At 40.5% G+C, this 10455-nt stretch overlaps 1 protein-coding gene across 1 annotated transcript; it reads right to left on the bottom strand.

Annotated features, from left to right (window-relative positions):
• Positions 1-295: 295 nt before the first annotated feature.
• On the bottom strand, positions 296-1861 carry ccr6b (chemokine (C-C motif) receptor 6b). Its single transcript, XM_084674290.1, has one exon. The coding sequence runs from the start codon at positions 1859-1861 to the stop codon at positions 758-760; it is 1104 nt and encodes a 367-aa protein (XP_084530416.1). The 3' UTR covers positions 296-757.
• Positions 1862-10455: the final 8594 nt, after the last annotated feature.

Below are 10455 nucleotides of genomic sequence, written 5' to 3'. Positions count from 1 at the left end.
AATTACTTCCAAAGATGCAAAGCTACTTGTGTGTATATGTATGCAAAATCTGAAATACTACAGCCTTTTCAATGTAGCTGCTTTCCAATGTTGAATTCTAGGTGGGTAGTGTACAGATGTCAGTAACATGTAAAGAGACACGCTGGTATGAAACCATAATGTTTATCATTAAGTAAGAAAAATGAAATGGTTGACTACACAATACATGATGTACAAACAGTGTAACATCTTAATGAAGAGTAAAACAGTATACATTTATGAATCTGAAATATTCTGAAGATTTCACCACATTTCAAGATAATATAAAATATCATAAAACCATTTACACTAAAATGAGCATAATACAAGTTAATTGATCATTTGAACTGACAACAAACATCTTTTGAAATGCACGTATATAGATTTGCTGTACAATACATACATTCTTGACTGATTTATTTTTCCCCCCTTTTAGATGGGTTTGCCAGCTTCAAGTCTACAAACACAATACAACTGTGTCAGTTGAAACCTGCTATAATTGCATATTATCATCAAATACCACATTTTTACTTCAGGTTAGGGATTTTAACCAAATGACATGGACTCAACTGTGTTTATCAGCTGACAACTTCCTTTGTCTCCAAATAGGTGAAAAATATGACTCTCCATTATGTATTTGACATTTGAAATTCAAACCAAATGTCCTCCAATTATTTGGGCAGCTTCAGCCTAATATTCTGTATTGAATTCACTTGACCGCCAAGTCTCTATTCCTTTCTCACATGTTGAATGATGATCCATTGTCGTTGTTTGACCCCTCTGCAGATCTGCGGCCTAAGGTGTAGAGGTCTGACATCTGAGTGGAGGACTGACCTGAGTAGATGTACTTCTTCCCCAGGCACCACATGTCTTCCAGAATCTTGCGGAGGTGGCTTCGGAACTTCACCCCAATGAAGGCGTAGAGGAAGGGATTGAGGCAGCAGTGCAGATAGGCCAGACTCCTGGTGAAGCTCAGAGTGGTGATCTTCACCTGTTCTTCCTCACACCCCCGTACCTTAAACAACCCTACCGTGTGGAACAGAAGAGCCACATTGTAGGGCAAGTGGCACAGAATGAAAACCACCACCACTGTCAGGACCACTGTTAGCGCCTTTTGTCTCTGGGCATTCTGTGCCCGCAGCAAGGTCCAGGCTGTGCTGGAGTACGAGATCAACATGACCACCAGAGGCAAAAGGAAACCGATGGACACCTGTAGGCTAGGCACCAGCACTTTCATCAGCACAGCGGTCTTCGTGTCATCAATCTGCATCTGGCATTCAGTCGTCCCGTCCGTGTCCCCCGGAAGGTTGTTTTCAGTCAGCTTGCTGTAGAAAACCGACGGGAAGGTCAATGTCACGGCCAACGCCCAGACGGCCAGGCAGATAAGACGGCTGTAGGTCTGTAACCGAGAGCGAATGCCGAAGAAGCGCCTTGCCTGGACGATCGCAATGTAGCGGTCACAGCTGATGCAGGCTAGCAGGAGCATGCTGCTGTACAGGTTGATGCTGTATGCGCCTCCTGCCATCTTACAGGCTAGGTGGCCCATGCTCCAGGCATTCCTCTCGTTGTGGATGATGAGCGGGAGGGCAAGAACAAAAAGCAGATCGGCAAAGGCCACGTTTAGGAGGTACACATCCGTCATAGTCTTGGCTTGCTTGTAGTAGGCATATGTGACAATCACCAACACATTACCCAACAGGCCAAAGGCGCAGATGAAGGAGTGGACGTAGGTTTGTATTATTATTTCCATTGACTTTTTGACGTAAAGCTGACAAGGAGGCGCTGTGTCGTTGTAATTGTACATTGTGTCATTGTAATCATAATCTTCATCACTGATGTTCATGATTTTTGCCCTGTGGAAGAAAAAATTTATGAATTTCGAGCAAAGAAAACCCACATTCAGTTTCCAAAGCTTTCTGACAATTTTTTTTATTTGTTTTTATGTTTTTTAGTGGCTAGTCAGTCAAGCCACTTCAGAGGTACGTTTGCCTGAAGGCAAAGTCTTCTTCTCTAAGAGAACGTTTGAGAGTTGATGTTATCAATTTATGACCCATTTTCTCTTTGAATTTATGTCATCTGAAGGAACATGTGGGAGCACATGAAGGCGTATACCTCTGTCTGATTTTTCGCTGATTTGATTATTATCAGACCACCACAGCACATTCAGATGCCCTAAAAACGATCTAAAAAGATGCATCTAAGACAAGGATCAGAAAATATCCCCCAAAAGCCTGTGGGTTGAGTGTAACAAATAGACTATTGACTGCAGTTTCAGTCCCAAAGGTGTGAAGAGGGTGTTTTGCAAAATGATTCAGGTAATAATGTACTGCACTTTGATGCACCCTTTGCATTCAGTTACATTATTGCACTTGTCTGTAATTTGAAGATTATTTGTGTCACTTTCATTGTATATCTATGAATGCTTGACAATAAAGTAATCTTGTAGCAATGAGACATAGTAATTGTGTTTACATCCAAATCGTTCTGGCAGTGGTTTAAAGATGTCCCCCAGTTCAGTACATGCAGCACAACCTTGCTTTTAAGCTAGTCTTGACAAACTGATGCAATCAAACTGCATAATTCAGTCAGTAACATTGGCATGACAGGTCTTAAATACATTTCATCCAAGTATACACTTTCTACCTTTTCCTTTTTATATTGTGGATATTTTGTGTACAGATTATGCCCTGGATATGTGTAGGTTTTGAAAATGTTAAATTAAGCAACATTGAAGTTGATAGACTACATGTCCAAATTTCCCCATTATGAGACGAATAAAGGTTTATCTTAACTTACCTGCAAATGAGATGTCTCAGGAGTAAAAAGGTGAGAAAAAGTCCAGTTCAGACGTCCTCTTAAAACCAAAGAAAGTCTAATTAAAACAATTCAATAAGTTTTTTTTGTATTAATGTTGCTTTAAAATGGCAAAGTATATAAAAAGTATATATGCTGGCAGTAATGTGGAACTCTTCAGCATCCAATGATCTCTTCAGAAGAGATGCTCGTGAGCTATGGAGGAAACAGGTCAGAGTGGTAGATATCTCACTGCTGGTTGCTGACTGGGCTATTGGTTTGTGCAATGTGAATACACTGTTTTTTTGTATCCTCCCTTCCTCGTTATCTAATTTCCATGTACCACCTTTGTGAGGTTCAAATTTTCCCTAAACTGTCAAGGCACCGTTTCCCTTTAGTTTGTGAAAAGATAGTTTCTAAGGTGTAAGCTGAGAGACAAAATAAGTAGTTTGTCCACTGGTCACCTACTGGCCTTCCTGCATGGTATATATGAGCCACACAGAGAGCTCTGCCACAGTGTGCTGTTGGACATTTCTGTATTTCCTTTAAATGGAGACCAGAACAAACCATCACAGCAAGTATACACATTTTGTCATGCAGAGTGGTGGGGTAGGATCCAAACACAGGAGAGTAGCAAGGCATAGCTTCAAACCAAGGTTTTATTTCTCTAAACAGGAAACCAGACAGGGTACTCACAATAACAGAGGTAAGGACAAGACAAACACAGGGTAGAAAACAGGAACCTAAATACACAGAACCAAACCTGACACAGGTGGACACAATGACACTAACGAGAACTGAAACCACTGAACGAGATACAGGTGAAGACAATGACAGACAGGGAAACACTAGGGCAGGGCAAAACCAAAAACAGGGGGGTACGGCTGTGGCCGTGACACATTTTCATATTTTGCATCACAAGCTTTACATTCATCCTTTAATTTTGAGTGCATGGATGATGAATTGCATTTAAAATATTTTAAGCTTAAAAGACTTGATTAATGACTCTGAATCTATCTATTTTGATTATTGCTGACTTTAACTAAAACAATTAATATAATTAAATAATTTCTTCATATTCACATTCCTCTTTTGTTTAGATAGCTGAGAAGTTCTCGACAATTAGCCAAATGAAAATGACACGAAATTATACTTTACTATTATCTATACTAATAGACCAATTATCACCCTACCTCATACAACTGTCAAGCAGGCTCAACTGCGCATGTCGGTTGCAAAAGACGAACTTCTCCCCGGTCTATTAGATTACACTTTGAGTGTCTTGGAGTGTTGATCAAGTCATCATGTTATCTCTGGCCACTGGATTCCAGGTCTTGATATTAACTTTTCGAGGCTCTTAATTGGCCTTTGGACAAATACATTTATGTTTCACTTGTCTATGCACAAAAGTCACTTGACCCCGATAGCCTGACCAAGTCATCGGGCAAAACTAGCCTGGCTAACGGAGGTCGCTTTCTCAAGCAAATGAGAATGATACAGGCTCGGTTAAAGAAATCCGAGATGCTGGCTATCTTCATCAGGCTCGTATCTACATTAGGCAGTCCTCCCTGACGTTTCTGTTGTAGAATGGAGTGAAATACAACATTGTGCACACTGCCAGTGAGCAAGTCTGACTGAGCCTAACTCAAAACTGTGTAACCGGATGCAGTCTCACTCAGATACAGTAGCCAGTTTAAACAAATAAAAAAATAATCGGACCAGCTGGCTAAAAGCAAAATTCCCATATCTCTTGAAAGCTGCCCTGCTCGCCTTTTAGATGTAGAATTGACTGTAAAACTAAAATTATGAACTTAATGACATGACGTGAAGACATGTCATTAAGTTCATAATTTTATAACCATATATTTGCCGCTCGACTATGCGGTCTGTACCGGGCGACATTCTCACTCAAATTTCAAGACAATTGTGACCCAAATCAAAAGTCTGATGCAACAGATCAATGGGTAATCGCTTTCTCTCTTAAAGGCTGTCCTCCTCAACCTTTTTGGTCTTTTTAAATGTAACTATTTGTATTATCCGTGTGGTCCTTTTGCCATTTAAAATGCTATCCTTTCCCGGTTTTCTGCAGCCACATTGCGCGGGCATCCCGAATGTTTACAAACAAATAATTGGTCTTGCATTATACTTGTTGTCCACACGGTGGCGCTACCCAGAAACGTTTTGATTACCTTCATGGCATTGTGCAATACTGAGTTTTGCAGTGTTGCGCCTGAACGCGTTTATTGAACGAAAGTTCATGAACTCATTCATAATTTTGGTGAACGTGAACTGAAAGTAAACCCTATTTGAGGTTTTTCTCAATGACTCAGCTATCTCTCTTCTTACTTTGTGGTACACAACAGGGATTTGTTCCTTGGAGAATCTTCCTATTCTTGCTAGGGGTACCGGTGGAGCAAGCCACTGACTGTAGCCATAGCTGAATCCGAGAGGGAGGCAGACGTCTCCCCACAAATACCATGTAGCCTCTTCATTTGACAACCTAAATTAGCCTGCTGCCTGTGTACTTTATAGCAGCACGACACATCTTGCCAATTGCATGGGTCTTGTCAAATTGACCATCTTTCTTGGAAAATCCGAAGTGTTGCCAAACCTTGGATTTATTGAAATTCCTAGGGACACTCGCCCTAACACGCCTCCAACTCGCGAGAAACTTGGCAGAGAGACTTGACGAGAATCGGCCACTGACAGCAGTGGAGATGAGAGTGCTAAGGAAACCGTTAGGGAGGGGGAATCTATCTAAATATAAAATGATGAGTCACAAATCATTGGTCACATTTCTAAATTCTTCAGGTGTGAGCTTTTATGCCGATGCACCGATGCGAACCGGTGAGTCTTCCCATCCCTAATAGACCGACTCTGAATGATGCTGTACTTCTTCCAAATGGCCACTAGACGTCCTTCGTGCAACACGGGCATTGGAAAACCACACCTCTGAACACAAGGACAATTATTTTCTTTACGCATTTGAAAGTCTTAACAGTCGTTATAGAACCAATTGCATATTTCTTAACCATATGGGCCACAGTATATTTTATTTTATTCATTTTTGACCTTGTATAGTATAACAGAAGCATCTTCCATAATTGTATAATAAAGAACATGTGATATTTATTATAAAGTAGATTATAAAATGACGTTTACAGAAACATAAATTAGTCTGTCACCATAGGGCATTGTGCAACTAGAACGCACCGCATGTGGTACAATAGTTGAAGCAATGAGGGAGGGAGCACGACAGGTAGCCAACACATTCACCACACATTCACCTCACCAGATCTTCGTTCTAGTAACGCACATGAAGACTTGCCATTTCTACTCGCTCTTCGGGAAAGAGTTGAATCTCTCATCATGAGTAAATCTAACACGTCAAAAATAAAGAGTTTATTTCATAAATCTAAGTCACAATATAAAGAAAACAAGGATGGAGAACACTCTATGTATTCGGAATCATTCAGAGATGGGGAACTTGCCAAACCGATCCCAATATCTTCGACTTCACCATCAAGTCCAACATTTGTTAGCACACGGGACGCTACGCTGCCGGGCAATATGGAACCAACAAGCCCGCAGAAAAAGAAGGCAAAAAGATTCCTATCCTTCAAGTTAAAGAAGCACAAATCAAACGACTCTGCAGGAGATGACCTTTTTTTCAACGACAAACTTGACAGCTTCAAAAGACAAATGTGAGTAGGCTAAATGACACAATGATGTGTGCTTGGTATTTATCAACAATAGTAGGCTATCAAGCACTACGAAAAGCACCGGAGCTTCAGTTTAAATGTGTTGTAGCCTATCTCAAATTGAACTATTCATTAGACAGTGAGGTAAAACTGTGGTAGGCCTACAATCAGGGGAACCAGGAGGTCCGGTTGTATTTGCTGTGTAGTTCAGAGGTAGTGATCCCAGTTATAACCATTATGTAGTACAAACGTATATATAAATGTACACAGAGAGGGATGACTAAGCCCTGTCCATGGGTCCCACTTGTCTTTAGTACTGACAAGCATCAGATGTTAATGAACAAAGGGCTACAAGCAGGGCCGTACTCATATTATATATTGGGGGGGGGGGGGGCATCCAAATTTGGTCAAAATGTCCCCCCCAATATATTGATATACAAATATAAACATGAGCCCCCCCCCCCCTGCAGAATAACACTTTTCTTTTGAGGGGAATTTATTCAATAAAAAATAAAAAATAAAAATAGGCCTATGCCTACATATAGTCATACACCGGTAAGCTACTTTCTACAGGTTTGCAAGTGAATACACATGTGCGCGTCTTTTTGCAAATCTGCGTGCCAAGTCTTTAACCGCGCTCTTTACATCTAAACTGCGCGCACATTTCTTCTCTGTTAAGGATGAGGGCTCGCCGGTCTGTGTGACCATCCGACATATTTCGTCACGTCACTTACCGAGCTAACAAAGAAATCACAATTAAATATACTTTTCTTTATTTTTATATCAACTTGGAAACATAGACAAGAGAATAAGACCATATTGTGCATCCCATTTATTCAAATTGGATAAAAAAAAACGCGAGCCCCACTTCCATGTGAGCCTCCCCCCCCCCCCGCGGTGCGGGGGATGCGGGGGTAATCTCTACGGGCCTGAATATAGATAAAATAGGCTACAAATGTGCTATGCTATGACAGGCAACCACGCACGCAGTCATTATCATATTCATAACTTATCTTAGTTTTCAGGGGGGGGGGACCTTTAGACTCCCCAGCAGATTTTATCCCCCCAATGATGACTCCATGGCTACGGCCGATTAGCCGTATTAACGTAAATATTGCGTAGGTCTTATTGAGCTGTAGATGAATTATTTGATGTTCTCCAGTGCCTCTTACTCCTTGTCCTTGTCCAGCATCAAAACATGGCTTTTAGTCTCTGGGGTTCCCACTTAAGAACATTATTTTGAAGCTTTTGCTTCATAACTTCAGGTACATAGCATATCGTCTCTATCTTAATCAACTCATAGGAAAAAGAGCATAATATTTTTTTCTTGAAGTACCTTTAATTAATATGAATTGTCATACATCTCAAAGCATAAAAGTATGTATTTGAATTCAATTTCCATGAGAAGTTTTTTAAATCTGGAAACAATGTGTTTTTGATTCACGTCATAAGTCAAAGTTAATATATGTATTTCAGAGCAGGGTGAATCAGGGATTTTTTAATACTGGACTTGAATTATTTTTGAAAGTGAAATCAAATGCTATAAAGCTGTACCTTTTATTTAGTAGCAGAAGTCTATTTCTGGTCATTTCCACAAGTATTAGTTACTTCACTGAAGCAGTGTGTTGAATACATTTCCACATTGTGATATTAAGGGGTGTGTTGTGAGAATGAACAACTGAGAATGACTGTTTTACCCCTGGCAGTCTGATTAACCAATGATGTGTCTTGTTCCTGCTTGGCTAGTTTAGTCTTGTTTTTGTGGAAAGGAGGCCGCAGAAACAGGAGCAGTTGAGTTTTTAAATAGATGAGGTTTTAGAGCATGTAAATCTTTCAATCGTGTATGGTTTGAGGTGTTAGACTCAGTCATGTTAGGAGTATACTCAACTTTTTTTTATAACTTATTGTATATTAAACTGCCATGCCACCAAACAAGATGTAAACAGTTAACTATGACCTTAACTCTCACAAACACTGTGCCGCCCATTGCACAAGTCTAATGTATTGTGACATCAGACCTTTATATTTCTTAACATCCTTGATGGATAGGTTAGGATTTAGGTTTTACAATACAACCTTTTGTCCTTAGCATAATGCCTTTGTAGCGGTTGTGTACTCCTCATGTGTTGTGTGTTGATGGCACTAGTTTGACCACCAGACATGGTCGTGCCCCATCAGAATTACACTTGGCCAATGTTGGCCCTTCACTGGGATCGAACACGCCACCTCTGGCATCCCAAGCACGACCACTACCAGCTACGCCAACGAAAAGCTAGCTGTTCGTCAACGCGGGTGGCCTGTTGCATACTTGAGGAGTTAGATTAACCTGCTAGTTTACTAGATCCAAAACCTGCTGCACCAGCAATGAGAACACCATTTCCCTGTCTCCGTCCAATCAGATGAGCCACTGCTTGATGTCTGGAGGACACTCACACGTGGATGAATGTGAAGGGATCTATTTGGCTGCATGCAGAGCACAATAACCTAATTAGCCAGGGACACACCCACTAAAGCACAGACACGTGTCCACATATTGACACATGCACACACATCCAGCATATCAGTTGTTCTCAAAATGCATATGTTTGCATGTCCTGTTTGCTTGGTAAGCATTTTTGGGATCCTTTTCTCTAGAGGCTGCATGCTACATTGAAATGCTTTGGTCTTGGGAAATATTGCAGGAGATAAACATGTAGGGACAGTCGTTAAAGTATTCCAGTTGTCTTATCTTGGACTCCACTTTCTTTTTAGCCAGGTCTGAAGATCACAAAGCAGTTTATCAATACATGTTTGCCTAGATCTGTTTCTATTAGTGTGAAGTGGGATGCAAAGTGTTCTAAACCACTTTCTGTCAACAATCTAAAGAACATGACAGCAGCCTGTCCCCTGCTGTCCTTCGGTGACTAAAGTGAATGAATTCACAGGAATACAGAGAATGCTAAGAGGAAAATAACCAAGAATAAAAATATCTAAAAACTGCAACTTTTAAATCCTTCATTTTCCACCACTTCAGCCAATACATTTCTATACTGCACATAAGTGTCCCACACCCTGTAGAGGAAGCTATCAGAAATATTCCACCACATACTCTACACAGGCAGCATTCCCACCACTCTGAACTCTGTACTGTGGTTGCTGCTTAAGGGGAGGGGCGTGGACAACGGAGGTACCTGAGAAAACAGCATTTTGAAAAACACTTGCAGTTTCCACACTGTTGAAGGATTACTGGTTAAACTGTATAGTCATGCTCTATGGCAGTTTGTACGTGGCCTCCTGAACCACTCACCCATCGCGATGCTAATAACTCCTTTCCTGTGTGTCATATTAGATAAAGATGATTATGTTCCTAAATTAAACTGTGAGAATTACGTTCTTTAAACAACTTAACCAGACTGTAGAACATTCTATTGTCACAAAGTTGGTAGCTTTATATCAATGCTATGATATGCAAATGCTATGATAGCATAAAGCAGATGCTATGATATTTGCATTGGGTCACAGTGTTCATGTCGTGAGAGAACATTGCTGTGCATTTGCAGATTATATATTCTGTGACACTCAACTTCCTATCACAGAAGCTCACCCTAACATAAAAATGATTTTTTTGTTAAGCTGTTCAGTGAGATTGCTAGGGAACAAAAATAACAAACACAAACAGAGTGAAAGTCAGATTATTCAAACTGGAACAGTTTCACTTTGTTTGTGTTAACAGTATACGTGCTTAAGATCCTGATGTGAGCTATCTCTGCTTTGATTCTGGCTAGCACAATTTCAGTTTTTGTGTTTAACGTACTGCAGAATGAAAATCAAAGCCATGAAGTTGACTGATAATATTGAAAGAGATTCCTGACACACTTGCCTAAACTTGTTGCTTCACATACATGTGTATTTTGATCATTCACAGGTCACTTTGTTATTCCTTAAAACAGACAATCTGTTACAA

Source organism: Hypomesus nipponensis, chromosome 3 (genome assembly GCF_054491055.1).
Source record: "Hypomesus nipponensis isolate SF chromosome 3, ASM5449105v1, whole genome shotgun sequence".
Classification (NCBI taxonomy): Eukaryota; Metazoa; Chordata; class Actinopteri; order Osmeriformes; family Osmeridae; genus Hypomesus; species Hypomesus nipponensis.
This window is presented reverse-complemented; position numbering and strand designations above follow the sequence as displayed.

Bases quoted from the DNA above. Each gene is read 5' to 3' on its own strand.
- ccr6b (XM_084674290.1), bottom strand. From the start codon at position 1,861: ATGAACATCAGTGATGAAGATTATGATTACAATGACACAATGTACAAT.